General features: G+C 53.5%; 1 protein-coding gene across 15 annotated transcripts in view; it reads left to right on the top strand.

Moving 5' to 3' along the window:
* Positions 1 to 24,597, top strand: part of TLE3 (TLE family member 3, transcriptional corepressor) — a 46,138-nt gene that overhangs the window by 12,327 nt on the left and 9,214 nt on the right. For 6 of the 15 annotated variants that reach the window (XR_007133160.1, XM_047767183.1, XM_047767181.1 and 3 more), the window contains 6 exons: positions 9,512 to 9,574; positions 11,115 to 11,219; positions 18,533 to 18,737; positions 19,248 to 19,364; positions 20,311 to 20,327; positions 23,905 to 24,024. Coding sequence is in view for 14 of the 15 variants with exons in the window: in XM_047767183.1 (XP_047623139.1) it covers positions 9,512 to 9,574; positions 11,115 to 11,219; positions 18,533 to 18,737; positions 19,248 to 19,364; positions 20,311 to 20,327; positions 23,905 to 24,024 (627 nt within the window). In the remaining variant the exon portion in view is untranslated. Of the gene's footprint in view, positions 1 to 4,190; positions 5,406 to 9,511; positions 9,575 to 11,114; positions 11,220 to 18,532; positions 18,738 to 19,247; positions 19,365 to 20,310; positions 20,328 to 23,904; positions 24,025 to 24,597 lie in introns of those variants that run through there. The other 9 variants (XM_047767191.1, XM_047767192.1, XM_047767190.1 and 6 more) reach the window with 4 other exon arrangements.

The following is a 24,597-nucleotide window of genomic DNA, read 5'->3' as shown; positions in this document are numbered from 1 at the left end:
CCATCAGAAGGCTGTTGGTTCTCAAAAAGGAATCCTGGGAAGTCAGGTGCAGAGCACCAGAAGCTGGGGGATGCTGTGTCCTGGTGGCTAGAGACAGGCTTGAAGTCAGACACACTTAGGATTGAGTTCTAGATCAAACCTATTGGCTGTGTGACTTGGGGCAGCCCATTTGCCCTCTGTGAACTGGAGTTTGTCATGGAGATGATGAGGATGCCTCTTAGAGCAGTGCCGCCTGATGGAACTTCCTGGACGTATCTATCTTATTGTCCAGTATGGTAGCCATCAGCCACAAGGGGCTATTGAGTGCTTGGAATGTGGCTGCTGTCAAATTGAATTTCAGTTACTATTAGCTAGCCACACATGGCCAGCGGCTTCGTATGTAGGACTGTGTAGTATAACACTCCTAGCAGGAGTGTTTAGAGGATGATAGGAGATGTTGTGTTGCAGGTGCTTAGCATAGTACATACCTTGTGTGTGGGAAAACCTCAGCAAGGGATTCGCACAGCAGGACAGTCCCCAAGTTGCCAAGGCCTTAGAGAGCAAGAATCTTGGTGTTCTGGATGTTGTGAGACTTTCCAGCCCCTTTGTCATTTGAAACGTACTGGCTCCACATGCCAGCCCTGCAGTGTAGATACCACAGGCCCCACCGAACAGTAGGCACACTGATTCTGTTTCTCGAGGTTAAGTGCATTGGTTGTGACCTCACTGTGGACCAGGGGCAGGTCCAGAACTGGAAGCTGGGCTGGCTTCACTTGGACCAGTGATCTTTATCCACATCAAGGTGTGGTCTCTTGTGGTCTCCGCACTGGCCCAGCCCAGCCACCTGCACATCAGGGCTTTGATTCCAGTGTTGGGGTAAAGAATTGGGTAAAGCATGAGCATCAGGATGTGTAGATTAGGGTTCCTCGGGCTGAACATGGTCAGCATTTAAGGGCTGGATAATTCCTTGTGGTGGGGCAGCCCTGGGCGTCCTAGGATATTCTTCATCTTTTACCTCCTAGTTTTTAGTAGCACTGCTATTGCGACCCTCCAAAATGGCTCGACATTGCCTCATGTCCCTCGGGGAGCAAAATCTGCCGTGGTGGAGAACCCCTGATGTTGGGGGAGGAATTCTGGCTCTAGAGTCGCTGTCTCGCTTTGTGACCTAGGGCAGCTGAGTCCTCTCTGGGCCTCATTGTCTTCATCTGGAAAATGAGATGTTGAAAGTGATGGTGGTTTGGGAGGAAGCCAGTCTGCGAGCAAGCTGATCATATAAACAAGTTTCTAAATAACTGATTTTGATTTTTATGGCCTATGAAATGCCACCATTCCTGCCATCCTCCTCTGGGGAAGAGGGACCCCTCCGACCCGTTTAGTCTAAAGAGAGGGACACGCTCTTGGGTTGTGGGTAGGTCAGCGGGTGGGTACAATGGGGCTGTTTGTGCCCGCAGTGTCCCTGTCTCTTCTACCTCATCTTCCCCTCCCCGCCCACCACCCAGGTTTCCCAGAGAACCCCTGCCCTTAAAAAGCCGGAGCCCTTGCTTCATTTGTAGCGCTGACCTTACAGGGAGACCCCCAAAATTTAACGAGCTGCCTCTGCAAGGGTAATGTGACTTTTACAGCCTGTTGAGGGGCAAAGGGAGATTTGCATAATGTTCCAAGGGGGATTAGGTGGCTGGGGGTTGCCATGGCAACCCCACAGGGATGAATTGAGAATTTTTCCTCCTGGCAGGAGTTGGCCAATGGAGTCTGGGAAGGTGGGGGAGGGGGGCAGGGGGTTATCTGAGGGGAAGGAGGGGAGGGAGGGATGGGGGGGTGGGGGGAGGGTGGTGGCGGCGCCTGGGATGAATGGGCAGTGTTGGGGGAAGATGTAATCTGAAAAGGCTTTCCCTGTTTCCGTCTACACAAGCAGCCTCTTTGAGGGCCATTCCCTGGAGTGGGGGTGGGAGGCAGGCAGAGTTTAATGTGTTTGGGAACCAAGAAATTAAAGTGAACAAATATTTAAAGATTATTGGATCTTGTTAACAGGAAGCCCAGTGGATGGAAACTGAGAGTCTTGAGAAATGAAAGTCTCCGGGTCTTAGAGCCAGGGAGGGACTTACTGTCGTCTTCCCAGGTCTCTCCCATGAAGTGGTGTCCATCCCCTTGTCCCCGTTGGGCTGCCATTGACTGCTCCCCAGGACAGGGCCCTGACTTGCACAGCCCCTCATTGGTTTTTGAGAGCTAATTATTATCTTGGACCCAAATCTGCCTCCTTCCTGCAGCGGACGCTGAGGCCCTAGTGCAGGACACGCCCGGGGCGGGAATGCAGGTCTCTGGACTTTGCATTGCCAGCTCTTTCCAGGGTCGGTGGCCTAGATGCTCCCTCTGTTCCCTGACCCGTGCCACTCCCACCCCCTCACTCAGCCTCACCATTCCCAATTCCCTTACTTCCTAAACTCTTGGCAGAAAATGTCGGAGATTTCTAGTGGGCACAGGAAAGGAAGTCGGATTTCTTCCAGGGAGCATGTGGGATGGCGCTCAGCTCCTCGACCCCCTCGCCTTTCTTCTGCCCAGGAGTGGGAGGAATCCTCGTTACCATCCTTACCCTGTGTGATGGGGGCTACAGCCAGTGTCCCTTTTCCTCTCCCGCGAGACAGATCCTCAGGGTCACACCAGGGTTGGGCCTTTTCTTGTTCCCAGCCCTCCCAGCATAAAGAATTCAGCAGGCTTCCTCGGAAGCATAAATATTTAATGGCGTTGTAGTTATATATAATTTGATCAATATGTCAGTGCTAAAAGGGCCTTTAAGGAGGCTCACCTATCACTGAGTGATCGGTGATGTAAATGTCCTCAGCCCCTCCAGGAGCAGGGGTCATTATCTCCCGGCTGCTAAGTGGGTCATTTATTCACCCCCTTCCTAAAAACACTGGGGAGCTGCTCTCCCCTAGAGCCTTTGCATGGCAGAGATGGAGTGGGGCCTGGGAACCTTTGCTGGAGGCCTCAACCCTTCCTGTCTCTGGGCTTCCTTCCCACGGGCAATAAAACACCCATGTGCAGAGTTCCCATTGTGGCTCAGCAGTAACAAACCCGTTACCGATATGAATAGTATCCATGAGGGTGTGGGTTCCATCCCTGGCCCCACTCAGTGCGTTAAGGATCTGGCGTTGCCGGGAGCTGCGGTGTAGCTGCGGTGTAGGTCGCAGATGTGGCTCAGATCCACGTTGCTGTGGCTGTGACTTAGGCCAGCAGCTGCAGCTCCAATTTGACCCCTAGCTTGGGAACTTCCATATGCTGCAGGGTACGGCCCTAAAAAGGAAACAAAACAAAACAAAACAAAACACCCACTTGCTTTATTTCAGTGCTCTGCTAGCTCAGTCAGGAGAAAATGCCTGGCAAGGAATTTAATCTTGTAGTCCAATAGTTAAGGGCCTATCAATTTAGAATTGCCTAGGAAATGCAATGGGATATTTTAAGTTAAAATTGCCCCGATGCCTTGTTCTGGATTCTTCCTATATTTGATTGCCTGGTGACTGTGGTGCCTGGTTGCTGGTGATTCCTCCTGCATAGCCCCAGCCTCTCCCTGAGCCCCTGTGATTTTAATTCAAGATGAGGCAGACTCACCTTGAACATCTGAGGACTTGTGTCAGAGGGCCAGGTAAAACCTGATTCAAATTCAAGAACCCCGGAACAGGAGTTCCCGTCATGGCTCAGCAGTTAACAAACCCAACTGGCATCCATGAGGACATGGGTTCAATCCCTGGCCTCGCTCAGTGGGTTAAGGATCTGGCGTTGCCATTGAGCTATGGTCTAGGTCACAGACATGGCTCGGATCCCCCATTGCTGTGGCTCTGGCGTAAGCTGGCAGCTACAGCTCTCATTGGACCCCTAGCCTGGGAACCTCCATATGCTGTGGGTGTGGCCCTCAAAGACAAATCAACAACAACAACAACAAAAAGAACCCTGGAGCAGACCAAGCGTCCACCCCAGACACACATGAGGGAGTGCACAGTGGAGTAACCCAAGGCCCTGCCACCAGGATGTGACTTTATGTGGGTCATATGACATGTCAGTCACAGAGCTGGCTGGAAAACCACCATTTCCACATGGCTTGGAGTGTAACTCAGGTCTCACATAGGTCCCTTTTCCTCATCTCATTCTTAGGCACATCCACAAACGGGTCTCCAGAATCACTGCACACTGTGCTGACTATGCCATGAAGAGATCCTTGTTTGAGAAGTGAAATCAGGACCCTAATGGCAGCCCCTGTGCTGTCTCACAGATGGGGAATTGCTCTTACTTCCCACCAAGTGACACATCTTCAAGAGCCCTTGCCTCACTGTCGAAAGCTTCTTGTGAATTACAGAAGGAACGTGGACAGTAGCTGCTTGACACAGATAGGACCCTCTTGCCTGCTCTGCTCAGTAGTGTTCAGTTAGGCTGATGGATGCACTTGAACGGGCCATGCTATGAAGACTGGTCCTTGGGACCGAACCCCAGCCAGCTGCAGCTTAGCCCACACCCAGCATCCATCCATGCCTTGCCTCTTACTCTGCTTGTCCTTTAAACTCATGCATGCTGTGCTCTGTTTTACTGAACTTTCTGGAGCAATCGACATGTCACAGAGTGACTGAGGAGGGTTTGGCCTTCTCAGACTCTAAATGATGGCTCCGGGATCTTACAAGTTATCCACTTTGTCCCTCTGTTTTGCAGACAACAAAATTGAAGCCCAGAGGAGGGAAGGGATTTGGCCCAAAGCCACACAGCGAGATTGGAGGCAGAGCTGGGAGTAGAGGCCAGGTCACCTCTGTGTGGCAGGGGGTCATAATATGCTCTTTAAAGCAGCCAGTTCCTCCCTCTCCTTGTTTTTATCTGGCTGAGGTTAAAATGTGTGCATTTTCGAAGAGCTGACAGGGCAGTTTAAAACTAAATACCAGAGAGAATCTGGTGGAAGTGGCTGTCAGATGTGTCTTGAACAGTCAGTTAAATAATTTCAAAAAAAAAAAAAAAAAGTCAAAGACTGGCCAGGTGCTGCAGCCTGGGAGCAAGAGGTTGCCAGGGTGTGGACCGAGAGCCGGTCCCATCTCCCTTCATTCAGTGTCCTGAGTCAAAGGCCCAAGAGATGGGAACAACAGTTAGTGTGACTGCTAGGGCGTTGCTGGAGCAGTGCACTCTGAGAATGTCCCACTGCCCTCTGTGTACAGTAAGATGTTCAGAGGCCCTGCTTTAACAAGGAGGTTGATGGTGTGAATAGGACTTACCTACGGGCGTGGAACAGACTGCTCTTTGGGAAATGACACCAGCCCCCCCCCCCCACCCCCCAACTCTTTTGTACTCCGTCATTTACTTGCCTAACAACCACAATGGAGGCAGATGGTCCTCCCAGTGCCCACTCGGGAGCTCAGGATCTCGAGCTTGCAGGGTCTCTGCACACACTTCTGTCTGTGGTGAGTAGGTGAGTTCCTTCTGAGGCACAATATTTTTCCACCAGCAAAGCTGCCTTCTTTGAACCACACTTGTAAAGGAACTTTCAAAGGCAGCACCCGGCTCTGCAAACACCTTTTTCCAAAGGAAGTCGTCATCCCGCCACCCAACCTCCGCCTCCTCCCTGCTTCTCTTTCCGAGGCTCCGACTCAAAGGCAGTGGTTTTGTGGGACCAGGATGGAGGGAAGGATGAAGGCCCAGCCCAAGAGCCCCAGCTTATCGTTAACAGGGTGGCGGTGCCCTGAATTGCCAAGAAGAGTTTTCTAACCTAGGATCTTGTTCCAGTTGGTGACTTGTGACCTGTCCCGTTGGTTAAAAGTCACACGTCTTGATCCCTTTTTTTCTTTCCTTTCTTGGAACTGATGTTTAGAGCTTGTTTGAGTTGGATCAAATGCTGTTTTAACAGCTGTTCTAATCGGAAATGCTGTCAATTATTAACCCTGACAGTAGTTTTTCTTTCAAAAAGACTTCTCTGAGTTCTCTCAAAATGTCTCAAAATGTCGAAATTTGGCTTCTTGGTAGGAAGTCACTTTGTGAGGTTGCTTAATTGCCAAGTGTCAGTTTCCCCCTCTGAGACCTGGGGATTTAGAAGAAGCGCCTTCCCTATACGGTTCTTGCGAGCTCACACGCCTCAAGTGTGTGGAACAGCTTGGGTCAGCGGATGCTCGCCATTATTATTATCGTTGTTGTTGTTAAGAGTGCCTCTGTCCGGCCAACTTTCTGTTTGTAGGAGCTTCCCCTCCCGTTAATCACCACCCTCCAAAAACTAAACATTAAGAGAAAAAGTCAGTTAGTGAACAGTTTTCCTGTTCATTCTTTGACACACCCGCGTGCCGCGAGCCCGTGCTCAGGGCTGGATGGTCTTAGGTAGAGGAGGCCAAGGCTCAATTCCTGCTTCCACATGGTGGGGAGACCAGGAGGGGCATGGTGACCCATGGCAGGTGATGACACAGCCACAGCTGGGAGGGATGGGATTTGCATACTGTCCCCCCCCCCCCCCCAAAAAAAAACCCAGAACCCAGACCCAAGGACAAGGACCAACTGCTCCCTCCCCTCTGCCGGCCCCCAGCTCTGTACAGTCCTGACTCATGGTGTGCCAAAGTCCTTCCCTGCCACGCAGGGAGGTCGCTCTTCATTGAGTCTGAGCCGCAGAAGAGAGCCTGAATGTGGATACCCCAGGCTTCTGGAACATTCCCTGTCTGTCCTGTTGGCGCTTGGTTCATGTGTGTGGTGTTGGGAGGTAAAAACTGCTCTCGAAGAGTGGAAAGGTGAGATGAGAGGGGCTTCTACGGAGCGACCCCAGTCATGGTCACCTCATGGCCTGGATACCAGGCCTTGAGCCAGGCAAGGCCACATGAAATCCCAGAAGACCCCTTTTGCTCATAACTAGAGGATGCTGGGCTCTGGACCAGGCCTTGCAGGGAAAGATCCCACCTAGGGACACCCTGTGGCCACATGGTTGCTAATAAAAGATGTGCCAAGGGAGAAGGTTACTTTTCGTTTTGTTCCTTGGCCTACCAAGATCCTGACACTTGACCTGTTTGCTGGAGGAAGTAGATGACCATAGGGACTCTTTTCTGACCACCCACCCCAGAGAGCTATAGTTGCCGAGCGGCCTAAAGTGACCAGGAAGGTTCAGGGCCTACTGCCTGCTTTCCTGGCTGGGGAAGGGCCAGCAGCCTAAGACCCACTGGGCAGCTTGTGGCTGTTCTGGCTTGACCACTGCCTCACCCCTTTAGCAAAGGACTTGGGCTGCTGCCCACCCTGCCTCCCAGTTGTATGTCAATACTATCCACCACAGCCCTTCCCCCAGATGCCACCCACACTGAGGCAGGCCCAGGTCCCTGGCCAGGGGATCCTGTAATATGGAGTCTCAGAAAAACAAATGCAGGGAGGCCAGTGAGATTCTTTTGGCTCAACATTTCCTGAGCACCTACTGTGTGCCAGGCACTGCTCTGCCAGCCATTTGAGGTAAGAGGCCTCAGACCAGTGAGCTTCCCTAAGCAGTGAGAATGATTGATTTTGTTTATTTCTCTTTGCTTCTTGTTTTTAATAAAACTTCCCATTCTTATTTGGCACATAAACCTGTGACAGTTGAGTGATTATGTTGCTCTGTGCAGGTTTGGACTGAGCTGATTGTTTCTAGAACTCTGGCATATACAACCCTAACTCCTATATTTCATCCACTCTTGCCACTCTCTATCAATTGGGGAGAGGAAAAATGAACAGAAGTGAGAAAGGACCCTGTTTTGGAGTATGACTCTTCCCACTTACCTAGATTAATTATTTATGCAATAATTAGTACCTTCCCAGTTTCCTTTACAGTATGAATGGTGGGCACCAGTGGGCAAAGGCTGGGACGCTGCTACAAACTGCAATGCAAGAACAGCCCCATGCAACAAAGAATTGTCTGGTCCCAAATGCCAATAGCACTGATGCTGACAAACCACTCTGTACAGGGTCCTTGCTAGAGTTTACCTCGGGTGTGCAAATGTGCCCCCGAGTCCCGAGCATCCCAGCCAGCATAATACACCCCCACACCCACCGAAAGTTTGCACACACGAGGACCGCTGTTGGCACTCAGTGGGCCTGGGAGATGAGGGACAGTCTTTCGCACCAAAGACTTGCTTCACCCCAGATGCCCGCGGGAAACACCAGCCCTGTTCCGGAGGGTCCAGAGTATTGCCAGAGAGAACAGTGATCCCTGACCCCCACCCGAGAGCCCCTCCTGCCGGGAACAGGTGGTCTGTGTTGGAGCCTGCACTGCAGCCAGCAGCCCTGGGCTGCAGGGCTGCAAAAGCCCTTTGGATTCCTAGTCCATGGCCCGTCTCTTCACAAACAGGAAGCATCCTCATTGCTGGCTGGGGGCACTTGAAGGGGGTGGGGGTGTTGGCCCCAGGAATTCTCCTGAGGTCCAGGGTCTGTCTGTAAGCCTTCAGACAGCATTGTCTTTAAGTGCACAAGGATTTCTCATCCAGAATCATTTGACATGCAGATGATCACAGATTTTTAAAGGCTGTTGTCATGGTTTTGTCTCTGAAAGATTGCTATGTGCTGATGTGGGCTTTGAAGCCAGCTCTGGGACCTCAGCCCTGGCGGCCTCGGGTTCAGAATGAGATAAGAGAAGCAATTCATGACTTGTCTGTCAGTGGTCCTCGGCCTTCCTGTCTGGTTCAGTTAACCATTTAGCCCCATTCTTTTTTTTTTTTTTCCTTTTTCTTTTTTAAAAAATTCTCCATCAGAGATACTTCACATAGAACCCAGGTGGCCAAAACTCTTGATGGTTTTCTGAATGTGATCTTTTCTGCAGTGTTAGGGGTAGGGCAGAAAATCCATCGGCCTTTCTCTGATCAGCTTAGACCAAGGGCTAGGGATCCAATGAGTTGTGTCCTGAGCGGCGTCTTAGAGAAGACAGTGCTTTACCCTGAAGAACGAAGCGTCAGTGCTAGGGTTTCAGGCTGGGCAGCACATGTAAGGGCGAGAGATTAGTCTGGGGAGGAAGAGGCAGCAGTGAAAATGGGGGGCCGAGGGAGACCCTCTAAGCCGTGTATCACTGTGCATGGGGCTGGCCCTGGGGACCCTTGGGCACATGCAGCCGGGGGCCTCCCCTCACCTCTTGACTTGTCTGGGAGCCCGAGAGCCTGTCTTGCTGTTACCATGGGGGCTGCTGGGCCTGGCAGTTCCTTCTCCCACATGGCCTTTCACTCTTATGCTAGGTTTTTCTGCAGTGTGCGGTGTAGGGGTTATTCTTGTTTAGTTTTGCGGTGTTGATTTGGGCCTCCATCTGGAGAAGACCAACTGTACTGTGAACCAAATGCAGAGACCACCTCTGATAGGAAATTGGAGCTCCCCAAAATGTGGGCAGCCTGGCTGGAGGGAGTTGGAAGAGATTGCTTCATGCCATGGATTTAGCAAGGCCTCCTGGCAGGAGGCCCAGTGAGGGTGGAAGGATGGAGCCCGTCGAGGGTCTGTGGTTTTGGGGGGTGGGGGTGTTGGCCCTTCCACTCTGTGACATTTCAGCGACTTGATTGATTTGCCTGAGCCTCACGCAGTCTCTTTTCTTTTGCAGACAGAGATTGCGAAGAGACTCAACACAATTTTAGCACAGATCATGCCTTTCCTGTCACAAGAGGTAAGACTTTCTTTTACCTGGTCCTCCTTTGCTTTCCAGGGCTGCCCACTGGCTGCCTGGGTCTCGCTAGAGCCTGGCCCCTGTCCTTTCATGCGGGCTGAAGCTGACAACCTGGGCCTTGAGAGAACCTTCTCCGGCACATCAGAGGGGTCATTTGCTCCTCCTTCCACCGGAACTGGTTCTCCGTAGCTGCCTGAGACCCAAGTAGGGTCCTGGCCTGTGAAGGGGCTAGTGATGGGCAGTGGGTACCTCTGTGCCTCCCCACCCCCAGGCCCCATCCCAACCAGCATTCCCAACCGCCACTTCCTCATGCCCCAACTTCCACATTGGGAAACATCTCAGAGCTAGGAAGCCTGGCCGGTCAGTGCCAAGGGTCGGACGCTCTCAGGGGAACCATTAGCCAAAGGGGACCCCAGGCCCGAGGACAGAGTGTCCTCCTCGGAGACATCACCAAGTCGTTACATCATCATCTAAGCACGCTTTCCAAGAGGCTCCCACCTGAGTCCGGGCTGGGCTGGCTGATGGATGAGAAAATCATCTTCAAGGGGGCCCCTTGGTGCAGGGCAGACAGGTGGGCTGCCTGAGAGGGTCCCGTTTCTGTCTAGCAGAGCTCCCTTGGCTGGGACAGGCCCTGCCCTCCAGGCCCCCTCCGTGGCTAGGACCACCCCCCACTCCGTCCTGGAGCCGTGGGTCTTAGAGCCGAGGAAGTGACCCATACCTGATGGAACTCATGTAAAAACAGGATATAGTGATGTCCTTGGAGCTTGCAGCCCACTAGTGGGATGGCAGCTTACAAAGTGTGTACCACCTCAAGGCTCAAGGGAATGAATGCACTAAACAATTTTTTTTTTAAAATAGACTTTATTTTTTAGAGTAGTTTGAGGTTTGCAGCAAACCTGAGTGGAAGGTACAGAGATGTCCCCTAGCCCATCCTACCCTCACCATCCCACACCAGAATAGCTGATGAACCCACATGGGCATATTACCGCCCAAGTTCGTAGCTTATATTAGGGTTCACTGTGCCATTTTTTTCCCTATCCAGTCACATGCTTTGTTGTGTGTTTTCTATTTAGATAGTCAGAGGTTGAGTATATATAGAAATACCCGTGCGTTTCTTCTGTACCCTTTGAATGTAAGGTGCAGACATCCTGACAGACTCAGCAGCTCTCACTAGTCTACTCACATCTCCTAAAAACAGGACACCCACCTACAGGACTACTGTGTCGTCACCATATTTAGAAAACTAACCATTATTCAGTAACCTCACCTAATAGCCAGCTCACTCTTAAGTGCCCGGAAGGAAGCTGTTTTGTCTCTGGTGGAAAGGGACAGTTGACAAACAGCCATCTTTTGCTTCATTTCTATTTTAACTTAAAACTAGGGGACATTTTGATTACAGAAGTAATTCTGGCTCATTGCAAAGGGTTTCAAGCAGAAAGTCCCTGTTCCCTCCTGTCCTGTTTTGGTTAGGGGACCGTGGGGCTGGGTCACCGCCTGTCCCGTGGGGCTGCCTCTAACCCGCCGCACCCGTCTCTTCCAGCACCAGCAGCAGGTGGCGCAGGCTGTGGAACGAGCCAAGCAGGTCACCATGACAGAGCTGAACGCCATCATCGGGGTACGTGGACTCCCCAATCTGCCTCTCACCGTGTGTATAGCCCTTTTATTCCTCTCATTTACCATAACCAGAGATGGACCCTGACCTCAGCTGGCCTCAAAGAATGGCGGCCCCAGGGCTCCGTCTTCCCCCAGCATCTCATGGGCTCCGACCCACTTAGAGACCTTCCCCATTGGCTCCCCAGTTGCCTCCCAGTCTCCAAATTAGAGGGGTGCCCTACACACCCCACTCCACCTCTATAGTCATTATCCCTGCCCCTCCCCTGGCCTTTGGTATCTTCCACACTGAGGGGGGGTGGGCCTGGAGGCCCACCTTGGAGGCCAATCCAGCCTCCTCCTTTCACCTCCCCCTGGGGTGGGGGTGGGGGGTGCTGTCCCCTCCCTGGCACAGGTCTGCCCTTCTTTGGCCACCTAAGATCAGAACTGTCTCTGCTGAACTGTTGATGTGAAACGTGCTGTGGCATCTGGGTCTGGGCCTTGCTGTGCCGTGCGCTGAGCTACCTGGCCGAGTGTCCATCACAGGCCCGTGTGAAGTCAGCCAGGGCTCCTGGATTGGTCTCTGTGAGGTTCTAGAAGTCAAGTCTCAGCTGGGAAGGGAAAAGATAAGGCACAGGGCCCTGTGAGGCCCACTTCTGGTCTGACCCCTTGGTGAAAGGAGGAAGCCAAATGGCTGTCCTTTGGTGGCCCTGCAGTGGACTTTGGATGCACCTGTCCTCCTTTGGTCCCTAAAATGAAGGGCGGGGGTGAGATCACTGTTTCTTACCCACCATCGGCTGAGAACAATATAAATTCCAGGGCACTCACCCCAGAGTTCTTTTCCATAGGTCTGGGGTGGGACTGGAAGTCTGTGTTTCTGGCGTTTTCCAAATCATTCAGGCCTGGTAAGCAGTGGACTGGTTGGCTGAGGTCTCTTTGGCCTTCTGGTTGGTCCTCATTCTTTTTGTTCTTAGGTACGGTCATTATTTCGAGGTAGAATTGAAGGCCCAGAGTCTTCTGCTTGGTGAGGCGTACGATGACGCTGGGCTCTTCATTCTGGGGCAGAAACCTGGAGATCTGTGTTCTAGTTATGCCTCTTCCCCTTATGACCTCAGGCAGGTCCTCTCTCTTCCTTGGGCTTTTAGTTTCTGTATCTGTCAAAGGAAGGGGTGGACCAGCTCACCTCTTTGGGCCGAGGATGCCGGGAGGGCGGGATTGGAGACAGCGATGCTGATGGATCCTGACCTTCCAGCATGCCACTGGGACCCGGAACAGTTACGGGGCTCTGTCTTTCTGGCCTGTGTCCCCCGGCAGCCACCCAGCGCTGCTGGGGATGGGCAGGGGAGTGTTAGCCTCCTCTGAGTCCTGGCAGTGTTGGGGGAGGACCAGGCCCTCAACTGCTGTGTGGGAGGAGCAGAGAGGAGGCTGGGAAGGGAGTGAATGGTCAGTTCTTAACCATTGAGCTGGGAGGTGGAGCCACCAAGAGGGAAACCGTACCACTGTAAAGTTTGAAGTGTCCTCTGAGACCATTAGCCCAGGGTACTTCAGCTTCAGCTCTCATAAATTTTGGGGCCAGATACTTAGTGGGGATACACAGTAGGAAGTTGAGCAGCAGCCCTGGCCTCCACCCACTGGATGCCAGTGGCACATCCCCAACACACAAGTTAGGACACCCCAAATGTCTCCAGACATTGCCAAGTGTCCCAGCAGGGGGTGGGACACACAAAATGGCCTGTGGTAGAGAACCGTGGATCCAGCTGATGGCCTTGCTTACAGAGACAGTGATTTGCGGACAGTCACACGCTGTTCAGGAGCTCAAGCCAGGCCAGAGGCCCAGGGCTGTCTTTCTGCTCAGGGCTATCCTCTCCCTGTTCCCACTCCGTCCAGCCCTGGTGTGGAGCCTGCGTCCTCCTCCTCAGTGACCAGTCACAGCTCGGTGGCTCTGCGGCTAGTGGTAGAGGGTACAGGGGTGGGCAGTGCCTTCTCCCCAAATCTCTCCTTTTCCAGCTCCCCGTCCCCATCCGCCTTCCAGGCTGAGCCCTCCCATCCCTGCCATGGTCACAGTGGGGTCCCCTCTCCCCCTCTGCCTCTCCCTTTGGAATTAAAATCCTCTTATGAAAATAATTTTTTTTTTTAAGTTCTAAGAAAAGAGTGGAATTGGGGAAGAAGCACTGCTTGGATTAGCTCCACTTCCTTCGAGGAGTATTTAGGAAGCTACGCATTAGGTCAAGGCAGCTCGAGGCAGATATTGGAATTCAATTAAAGCCAACGAGTGGGGCCTGTGACCCCCATTTTCAAGGTAATTGCTTCTCTGGCTCTGAGTGAATGCAGCCGTCGCCCTGTCATTAAGCAGGCAGCCGTCTAATCGCTGTGCCTGACAGAGCCTCACAAGGCAGGAATTACGGACGGCTGAGGACGGCTCACGCCGGGGAGCCGGGCTCGACTGCATCCAGCGAAGGAGGAAGGAGAGGGGCTTGCGGGCTTGCCGCCGGCCTGACTCAGAAAAGTGATGGGAAGAAGGTGGCAGGGGGCTGGGAGGGCTGGTGGCCACAGGGCAGGAGTCCTGCTCCAGCAGGAAGGGGCGGAGGAGGGAAGGGCCCAGGAGGCTCTTAGAGCAACTAGAGGCCGTCCCCATGGTGCTGGTGGATTTGCCCATCGGAGGGGAGAAGTAGCCCAGCCCCCTTGCTCCGGGATTTAAAGGGGACTTTGGGCAAGTCACTTGGTTCCTCTAGGCCTGTTTCCCCATTTGTGAGAAGGTAGAGAAGGCTAGGCCGGTTCATTGTGATGTGCCCACTTCCGTCGTCTGTGACTCTCTTTTTTGGGTGTGGGGGGAGGATTCCGAGTGGCCCGCTTCAGAGGAGATGAGAGCTCAGCTAGACTCATCTGGGGTGGGCATGCCTACAGCGAGGGGCGTATTTATCACACAGATTAGAGTACTTCTAGGGCCTCCCCTTCTGGAGAGAGAGGCCAGGAACCAGTGTCCTGTGGGTGTGAGGGGAGAAGGGACAGAGGGACAGATGAAAGGCCAGACTTGCTGGTCCAGCCTGCGGGGCTGCTGGCAACGCAGGCGTGCATCTAGGGAAGGCGGCTTGGAAGCTGTGTCTCCCTGCCGGGCCCGGCAGGACCAGTTACTGTAGGCTCTGGTGCACATCCTTTTTTCTTGGATCCATGTTATTGGAGGGAATCCTTAGAGGGTCAAAAGATTCCTGAATGTAAGCGGGGGAGGTCTTGTCCCTTGGTCAACAACTTGAGGACGGCCTCCCCAGGCAGATTAAACACCAGTGAGCTGACGTCCTTAGCCAGTCCCAGAACTTGTGTTTTACGTTGCTCTGGGCTAGCCCCGGGTCAGTGACTCTAGCAGGTGGAGGGGGACTCACTCCACTTGCCCACTGACAATTTGGCCTCCGTTTCCCCCTTGGAAATTATTAGTGGAAGAGATGTTATAAAGTGTTGACTTTGTTTTTTTTTTTTTTTAAGCAGGGGGCAGGTCAGAAAGAGGGAGGTGGTAGCTTGTCACAGACTGCACAGGGTATTTGGAAGCCAGACTCTCGAGGGTCTCGCATTCACTCCAGAATGTTGATGAGTCTGGTTCAGCTGATTGATTGAATTTTACATGGGGAAGAAGGATGGTAAAGAGAATCCTTAGAATGAACGCATCTGCTTCTTCCAGCCAGGCAGCCGTGGTGGAGGAAGCAGGGCTGGGTTTGAGTCCTGGCTGTGGTTGCTGTGGCTCAGCAGAGTCCTTTCACCTCCCCAAGCCGGTCCGCATCTCTGAAACGGGGATAACGGGTTGTGGTGAGCATTCCAAGCTGGTAGAGAGCACAGAGGCACCATTCAGCGTGGAGCTCTGGGCCCACCTCCGTGGGCAGGAAGTCGAAGGACCAGGCGGAGGCCGGGGCTGCCCTCCCTGTCTGGGAGGGTGGGAAGTCTCCATCTGATGCAGTCAGGACTGTCTTGGCCTCCTTCTGGTCTTGGCTCTGGAAATGCCCAGACAGCTTCACTAAGTTGAACCCACATTATGAACCTGAGAAGTGAAGCATTAAATCAGGTAGCAGCAGCAGAAAGCATGACTGCATAATCCAATTACACAGGCTCGGCTCTCGGCAAGCAAGAGCCTCCCCATCGGCCTCTCCTGTAAGTGGCTATACCTTCTGAGCCCAGGATATGGACACATGGCACCTGTGAGGACAGGGACGCACGTCTGCCCCACGAGACATGACGTTGAAGGCTGGACAAGGAAGTGCTCACCGGTGGGCTTGCTTCCAGACTCCTCACACCTCTTTTGGGGTTGGGGGGATTGTTGACTGCCTTTGACATCATGGATGGAGAAATCCTGGCCTTAGAGGGAATAGTGGAAGCTGGGGACAGGCTGCTGCAGGGTGGCGCACCCAGGGCCCTCCTTGGACGGTGAACTTGATTCCATTTCTCTACCATTGAGAACTCTGTCACCCCGCCCTCAGATGTCACTGTGTTTCCAAATGTTGTCCTCTGAAGTCAGAGATGTGTCACAGAGATAGAAATGCAGCCTGAGGATGGTCACACCCTGCCTTTGAAGGGATCGGGGCTGTGACATGGGGGTGATGAGACAGGGGAATCGTTGCCAACCAGCTGCCCTTGCCCTGCTGAAGAGAAAGCTTTGTCTCGCTCTCCATCGCAACCAAGACTGTTGTTAGCAGACCCTTCACCCGACAAGCCTAGGCATCTGCCATGGCCCCGAGAGAGAAGCCTGGGAAGTTGGCTGTGATGTGCCTGCTTGCTGGGGTCTGCTAGGCTGCTCCTGACAGGGCCTTCAAACCATGCAATGCAGACCTCGACCTCGGGGAATTTCTGGCTGTGCACGGGGTACTCTTACACTTGAAGATGAGAAGTCCATGGAAGATGCCTTTCATCTATTGCAAAGAAGACACTTATATGCTTGACAGCCTGCGGCAGAAAACTACATTCTCCCTCTTGGAAGCTCAACAGCTTTAAAAGGCACTGTCTTCCAAACAGCCACTTCAGCTGCAGCGTTTGTTCCAAGGGTCTAATGCTGGTTCACGGGTTCATGTTTTGGGAAGCAGGATGCCCTGCTGATGCCTTGTCCCAGCTAACTGTTCTCGCTGCATCACTGTGGACCTTGGAGAGGCGGCTTGGATCTGGGAGGTGGATGGCTTTTGGACAGAGCCCCTCTGTTGACTTACTTCCCAGCCTCTCTGTGTAAGCCTTTTCCAACATTTTCACTTAATTCACACAGCAAATGTGTACTGAGCAGACATCCCGGGCTCTACGCAAGGTACCAGGATGGATGAAACAAGGTCCCTTCTTCTTGGAACGCAGGACTTGCCAAGCATCACAGAGAGATGAGAGAAATGGTTTCTATTTGTGGTCCATTCATAGTTTTTGCTAATGTCAATTGAGCACCTACTTTGCCTCCCCACATCATAATGGACGTGATCTTTGCACAACCTGAAGAGAGGGGCGCATTCTGATCCCCACTTTGCAGATCAGAAAACTGAGGCTGAGAGAGGTCCACCGACTCCTCTAAGATCTCATAGCTGTTAAAGGATGGAGCGTGACATCTTCCTTACTCTGTCTGGCTCCAGAGTCGGAGCTGTTAGAACTCTCAGAAGGGAGGAACGTGTTTTGATCCTGATGATGGCGAGGGCTTCCAAAGGACCCTTTGGCTTTGCTTCTGCTCTGGCATCTTGGGGCACATCTGGGGTCAGGCTGCCACTCAGATCAGTGCCCACCAGCACCTTGTGTGACTGCCCACCAAGAGATGTCCCAGGTCTCGAGCGCTGGCCACTGGTCCCATCCTTTCCCTCTAAACCGAGAAATGAGCCCTCTGGGACCAGGAGTGAAGTGCGGCTGGGGTTGCCATTAATTTGGCAGGGCATCAGGTTGGCAGTTTGCGGCTTAGTTGGCGGGAGAGCAGGGCCATTAACCCCCAACCTCAAAAACACTTACTGCCTCTTAGAGCCTCTTAGAGTCCATCCAGAACTATGGGCCTCCACTGTGTTTCATTGTCTGTCAGGCGAGCTTGTCAGATTTTGGTTCTTTGTCACCCCCACCAACTCTTCTTATTTTGGGGAGTGAGTCTCCTTAGGAACATTCTTCATTCTTCAGATGAGTGAGGTTGGTGGTTGACTGATTTGAGTGTCCTAGTGGTGGAACTAGTTACTGGCTGCCCACTTCGGCCCCTGGAGTGTCAGTTTGCCATCTGTAAAATGGGTACAACCTCTCCTGTGCCAAGTATTTGGAAAGGTCAACCCCAGTACTGCAGTAATATTTGGAAAGTGCCCAGTCATTCAGGCATTCAGTAAATTTCCATTCCCTCCCCTGTGCTCATTGAGAAGGAAGATGTTTGCATATCCAAGGCCCCAGCCATTCCTAAGAAGTATTTCAGTTCCTATGAAATACGTGGCTGTGCGTCCTGCGCCACAACGCCCATAGTTCTTGACACAATCTTAGGCATGATAAAGGGTGTTTTGTCTTGGCTGCTGGGAGAGAACAAGGGGTGGGGGGAAGAAGACCCTGCGGCTAATGCTGGGTCAGGGTGTCTGCGGCGGCATCTGTGGAGCAGAATCCTTGGTTAGGGATTCTTGTCGTGGTTCTTGATAATAACTGACTTAGTGCAAGTCTAGATCTTGGAACAGTTGGAGGAGGCGGGGTGCGGGCGTGGAAAGCCCTATGGTCAATGTTAGCCATTGTTATGAGATCACTTAATGAGTAACCTGCCTGAGGTCACCCAGCTAGTACGAGCCAGAACTGAGGTTTGAATCCTGGTCTGTCTTGATTCCAAAGCCTCCACTCTTCTTGTGACCCTGTTCCCTCGGAGGTCCAGTGATGCTGGCTCTCATTCCACTGGCCCCAAGCACCTCTTGATTTCGGGACTTTTCTGCTGTGTCCTGCCCCCGGCTCTGTAAGACAGGCACGGAGTTCCTCAGAATTAGGGAAGCTTCCCCAGGGTGCAGGCTCGGGGTGGAAGATGCTGGCTGCTGACGTTTGCAGGCATGTAAGCATGCGCAAAGCCGGGACCACTAGGGGCTTAAAAATGGACCTCCTCAGTGGAGAGGGAACCTTGATGACGGTGTGGTTTTTGAATGCATGCTTTGTTTATCTTGGGTTTGCTTGCAAACATACATTGAGAAATTCTGTCCTGAGACTAGGGTTGGGGAGGTGGAGTATTTGCAATCATAAATCTTGTATCTAAATTGTGGTCCATTAACAGCCTTCCTCCGGCATGGCAGCATGTGACTGAGATGGGGGCAAAGGCTCTGGGGGAGTGTTCCCCTGCCGCCACAGCCGTCTCCTGGAGGAGGGAGAGGGCTGGCTCCGGCCTCCCCCGCCCTCCCTGCTCAGCCTCGCTCACCCCCAACTTCATTGCAGCAACAACAGCTCCAGGCGCAGCACCTCTCCCATGCCACACATGGCCCCCCGGTCCAGCTGCCACCCCACCCGTCAGGCCTTCAGCCTCCAGGGATCCCCCCAGTGACGGGGAGCAGCTCGGGGCTGCTGGCGCTCGGTGCCCTGGGCAGCCAGGCCCACCTTTCGGTAAAGGATGAGAAGAATCACCATGAACTGGACCACAGAGGTGCGGCCCGGGGCTGGGGGGAGGAGGGGTGGGGGTAGGGGTTCTGGAGGCCCCACTGGGAGTGGACACAGCAGATACTGTTAGCCTAGGACCAGGAGTCAGCAAAAGGCTTGGAGTCATCTCTTCCATCCCAGGCGCATGGAAACCAGAGCCCCATCCCCCATGCCCAGCCCCGATCCCTGAGGTGGACCCGGTATTCTCTGCCCCGGAAGACAGCTTGTCCTTTCATCCTGGGGGACCTTCCCCTCTCCCCAGCGACACCCTGCCCACTCTCCGAGGGCCAGCCCAGGTCCCACTGCTTCAGGATGCCTTCCTGGCCAGGCTGAGAGCCTTTCTCAAATTCCCATGAGAGTTTAAGTGTCAGAGTCCCAAGACAGAGGGAACCCTTTGCCGCTGTCCTGTGGCATCCTGCCCTGGAAGGTGTTTATCGTCACCAAGGTCATTAGTGCTCTGAGGACAGAGGCCGAGTTCCTGCATGTTTAACTTAGCATTTGTGTCTCACCCACCCAGGGTCCTTGGAAAAGGTACCCAGTTGGCGCTCAAGTCAAGATGTGTTAGTGGAGTGGACTCCCTTTAAGCGGAGGCAGTGGTCACGCTCCTGCAGGGAGATGATTGGAAAGACTGCGAGTGAGAACTTTCCCCAGCCCTTCCCGAGGGGACCCAGGAAGCCGCCCCAAGCAGGGCCTCAGGAGGACTTAGTTTGATCGGGAAAGGAAAGGACCTGGCTTCCTAGGAGACCTTTGGCAAAAATTGCCTCCTTGTGTCCCCTAGATGATTTTTTTTTCCAGCTTTACTGGGATAGAATTGACATGTAACATCATATACGTGTAAAGAGTACAACATGGTGATTTGATTTGTCCTTAGGTGTTTACCAGGGCACGTGGCCAGTGCTCACAAGTTCTCCCTGAGCACTGGAGGCCTGGAGTGTCACAATCGTGCCTGATCAGGGTGGTGGGGCGGTAGCAGGTCGTGGGAACCAGAGACTAAGTTTTCTGTCTCTGCGGTAGGAGGGTCCTCCTGGTAGAGGAAGACGGCCTCCCCACCACAGGGAGCTGGTGCTGGGCTGGGCCAATAATCAGCAGCCTCAGCTTCCAGGGACTTCTTGGCAAAGAATCAAACAAACAAAAAAATGGTGTTAATTAAAAAACAGCACCACCAAAATTCAATCCCATAATTCCTTTTTTTTGAAAAAATAACAACGTTCTCAACTCTCGGATCCTATGGATACTTAGCATAGCATGATCCTTCCCAGGCTTGCAGCTTTAAAACCTGCCCGGTCATCTCCGTGCCTGTCAGGGAGAGCTAGAGATCCCCCTGCTGCCCCACCCGGACCTGGTGGCCAGCGAAGCGTTGGAATTGGGGCAGTTAATTTCCAAACTGAGAGACGTCACCTAATGGCCCTGCCTTGGCTGACCCACAGTGACTCAGAGAACCAGGCCTGCTGCCCATTTTAAAACCCGTGAACTAGCAAAGCATAAAAGCCAGCTGGAAGAGACTGACCTTTCTTTCTTTTTTGTTTTTTCTGTCTTGGGGGACCTGACCCTCCTCCTGTCCTGGCCTTCTGTCCCCAAAGAGAGAGAATCCAGCGCGGTAAGTGCCAGCACTTTGGAACCCACGGGGTGTGTTTGGGGTGGTGGGAGGAGGGGGGGACCATGTGGGTGCCTTGCCGTGGGGGCAGCAGCATTGGGTGTTGTCATGAAATAGGAGTTGTTGTCACCTGTTGAGTGACCTTCACTTGGGGAAGCCTTTATCTCTACAGGCTTTAGGGCTGTCACTTGTCAAATGAGGAGCTGGGCTGGTGAGAGCTCTAACCCCTTTTATATTAGAGGTGATGACTGGTGAGGTCAGCCGGCCCGCCCTGAGTCCTCCACGAGGGGGTGTGGAGTCACGGGACTAAACCCATAGCTCAGGACCCTGGCGTCCATCATTTGGGGCTGGCATGCCTCCCTGCTCCCGAGGCTGGCTGCCCCTGGTATGGTCCTATATCCTCTTCACTTCCTCCCAACACCTGAGGTTTCTCCCTGTTCGGGGCTTTACCTCGGTTTAAGAAAGTGCTAGCAAGCCAGCATGTAGGCCAGACTGCCTGCATGTCTGCCAGCTCTGAGATTTGTTGTAAATCTTTCTGATCACACTGAGGCTCAGAGGTTCTGTTTCAAGTGAATAAGCCTTCTAAATAAGCACAGTGGAGTCTGGATTAAAAAAAAAAAAAAAAAACCTCCAGCGATTAGCAAAGCTATTTTATTCCTCATCGCCATCCTTGTATCTGGGGCCATCTAATCTGTTAGGATGGCTTTAGTTATTACCTCGTGTTAAGTAGGACTTGGAAGGTCAGGCAGTTAACTAACCATCTAGACCGCACTTCCTCGGGCAGCTTCTCCATCCCGACCCACCTCCGCTTCCCAGCCTTCCACCCAGGCTGTCTTGAAACCTCCCATTAGAGGCAGTTCTCACGTCCCCTCTCGACTCGCTTACGTGCCCAGAAATCCAGGTCATTTGGGCCCGGGAATGGCTAGGTACATAAGAAGGGAATAGCTGAAGCTGCAGATCCGTTTTGATGGCTCTAGTATTGATCCCCAATAAGTGGCATTTTTGGAGAGGTGGTTTGCCTAGGCAGGAAGGAGGGCTGGGCTAAACAGCTCAAGGCTCAGTCTGGTCCCAGCTTCATGGGACATTGGGTGGCCCTCTTGGCCTCTCTCAGCCCCAGTTTCTCTATCTGTAACACAGGCATATTCCTCTCTGCTTCACTAGGAAGACCCCCACCCCTGTTCAGAACAGGACCCAGGATCTGGGAGCTTACCTGCTAGACAGGGACCTGCTGCCGAGAGAAACCCAACCCCCTCCCTGCCTTCACACTTCCTCATTGCTCCTGGCTCTGGCTTTGTGCCCCTGTCTGTGAACGCTTTCTGCTGAAAACAACCACATGGAAGCCTCAAGAGCAGGGCTCTTGACTCCATAGTGCATGTGAACATACAGACTCAGCAGAGGGGGCACCCTGGGGCCACCAGAGAGGCCTGTGGCAATGAATCAGGACACCGCCGTCCTGGGCCGGGGTGGGCCGCTCCAGGCAGAGGCCGTCGGGCTCACAAGTGTGCACACGGCCGTGGTGTTGGAGGGAGTGGAGACTAATGTAATCAGCCCTTTGGAAACCAGGTTGTCAACAGATGAGGCCCCGGCAGGAAAGACAGGGCCCTGTCGGGGTGGGAGGGGGGCCGGCTGGACGGGCTGGAAGCTGTCCCAGAGGGGTTAGTCTGGAGTCCAATTAGAGGTAGCTTCATTCATATTTCCTTGCCTAGCCGAAGCAATAAAAAATACTTAGTTTTTTGGCTGCCTGCCAGCCAGAGGCGGGCTGGATCGATGCCGCTAAACGCCTGACATGACTCTCCTCCGGTAGCAGCGTGGGTTTTCAGCCTGACTGCAGGAGAAGAAAGAGCTCGCTGTTCTCCGAGCCGCGGCCCGGGTCGCGGGGAGAAACACGAGCGGCCGCACGCCCCCCTCTCCTCCCCGCCAGCCAGCCGGAGAGCAGAGGGGCTGGAAGCGGTTCTGCTTAGCACGGGGTGGCCACCGTCAGAGGAAATGAAATGAAATGACGGTGATTTTTCTGCCGGCTCTCGCAGCGGCTAATTGAATTGCGGCTGTGCGCGCATCGCCGCCGTGCCTGCCCGGCTGCGGGGAAGGTTGAGCTGCAGTTCCATTATAACCTCCATATTTTCTTCAAGGCTTGATAACTCTGCCATTTTAATTTGCTTCAGGCAGAAACTTGGCAGGGAAGGGCTGCCCAGAAACCGGCTTAGGGGAGGAAATTAAGTTCTGCGGCTGGTTCCTGCACTGCTCCCCACCAAAACATGGGCCCTGGCCTCTGGGGGGTGGGGAGACTTTCCACCTGCCTCCTGATGGCCTTCTCCTCCGACCAGACGTCCCTCTGGGTCCCCGTGTGGCCTCATCATCATCTCCGGGGATGGGGACAGCGTGGAACAGCTTGACTGTAGCTCCTAGAGGGCAGGGACTGTGTCTTGTTCATTTCGCCCGGCCTGGCATCCAGCCCCAGGCCTGACCCAGGGCAGGGGTCCAGAAGAGGGTGGGTGACTGCTTCGGGGAGGGAAGGTATAGTGTGGTATCTTAGGAACGAGGGGACCTCAGGGGCCCCTAGGGGACATTGCTTCTGATATTCTCCCCATAGAGATTTGCTGGGAGGCACCCCCTCCCGGAGCTCCTCCCTTCTCGTTCCCAGCCCAGTACTGATAGCCGCGTGATGCCTGCCAGTCCTGGTCGCCCTTAACACCACTAGCAGCCAGGGTCCTCCTCTGCGGGTGGCTCTCACCTTCTAGGAAAGCTCTGTCCCCAGCCCTGCCTGCAGGTGCTTCTCCTGCATTCCCTGTTGGGCCCACCTCTTCTCTTTCCAGATCTCAAATTCCAAACTCTTGCTTTGTGGTTGAAGGGAGAACGTAGTCTCTTCCAGGCCTAAAAGACTTGGGTTTCCTTCGTGTTGCCTCCTGTCAGGAGACCTTGGGTGCGTTTCCCATCCTCTTGGGGCTGCTGCTTTCCCATCATTACAAAGTGGGGGTGTTCTACCCACTCTTATGCCTCGTCCCATCTTAAGAGGGAAAGGCTTCATTGCTTGGCATTTTTTGTTTCTTTATAGTCTTGGCATTTCTCTACAGTCATGGGAGGCCATGCTGGAGTGGTAGGGCATTTGCACAAAGTGGCCTGTGGTCCACCTACACTTGGGAGGCCTGTCGGCAGCCTGGCATCCCCCCACTCTCTCAGTCTCCCTGTTTTTATTGGATTCAGGAGATGAAGTGTTGCACGTGGCCCCAGTTTGTGGGCTTAGATCCATCTTTCAAGACACAGAGCAAATTCCATTGATCTACCCTCAGAGCAGATGTGTGCGGCAGGCACAGATGGGGGGTGGAGACAGGCATGACCCCCGCCCTCAGGAGGCATACAGTCTCCAGAGGCCAGAGGCAACTGACTAGTATGATGTTCATTATTGAAGAGCAGTGGCATTGCTGCAAAAAAGAACTGTCATGCTCGCGGGGCCTCTCTCGGGGGACTTAGTCTGGGAAGGCGTCCCTGGTGAAGCACTGATGGAGCTGAGACCCGTGGGACACACATGGCACCCTGGCTGACTGCATGCACAAAATGTTCACACTCAATCTCCTTCTTTCAGAATAACTCAGTGTCGCCCTCGGAAAGCCTGCGGGCCAGTGAGAAGCACCGGGGCTCCGCAGACTACAGCATGGAAGCCAAGAAGCGGAAAGCGGAGGAGAAGGACAGCTTGAGCCGATACGTATGTCTGAGGGCACGGCGGGCTCTGCTGGGGTCTGTGCTGGGGAGGCTGAGCTGTGGGAGACCCCATGGGGCCTGAGTTGTGGGAGAGTCAGGCGTAAGCGAAGACAGGGGAAGGGTTCATAGAGCCTTCTGTGAGCATGTGGGCCATGGCCAGGAGGGCATGGATGAGGGAGAGCCAGGGGCACCTCCCCAGGTGGGCCACCAACCCTGTGCTGCCATCAAGGCCCTCTCAGCATCTCTAGTCTGCTCGGGGTGCTGTCCCTGGCGCCCCCACACTGACCCTACAGGTGGTCATGATGTCTGCTCTGGGGTGTGGGATCTGTTGGTCTTATGCCTGGTACCCCCCCTCCCCCCCCCGCCACCTTTGCAGCTCTCCAGCCACTTGGCTGCTCTGAGGCTTTGGACACGTCACAAGTCGAAGCCTCAGCTGCATTTCTGGGAGATGAGGCTAATCACCCCTCCCACACAGCGATGGAAATGATGAAATGAGGCTGCTGCGCTTACTTGCAAATGATGGCGGATATCAGACCAGCTGGAGAGTGGTGTCTGGCACCAAAGGGACACGTTAAAA

This window comes from Phacochoerus africanus, chromosome 2 (assembly GCF_016906955.1).
Source record: "Phacochoerus africanus isolate WHEZ1 chromosome 2, ROS_Pafr_v1, whole genome shotgun sequence".
Classification (NCBI taxonomy): Eukaryota; Metazoa; Chordata; class Mammalia; order Artiodactyla; family Suidae; genus Phacochoerus; species Phacochoerus africanus.
Note: the sequence above shows the minus strand (reverse complement) of the source record. Positions and strands in the feature narration are given on the sequence as shown.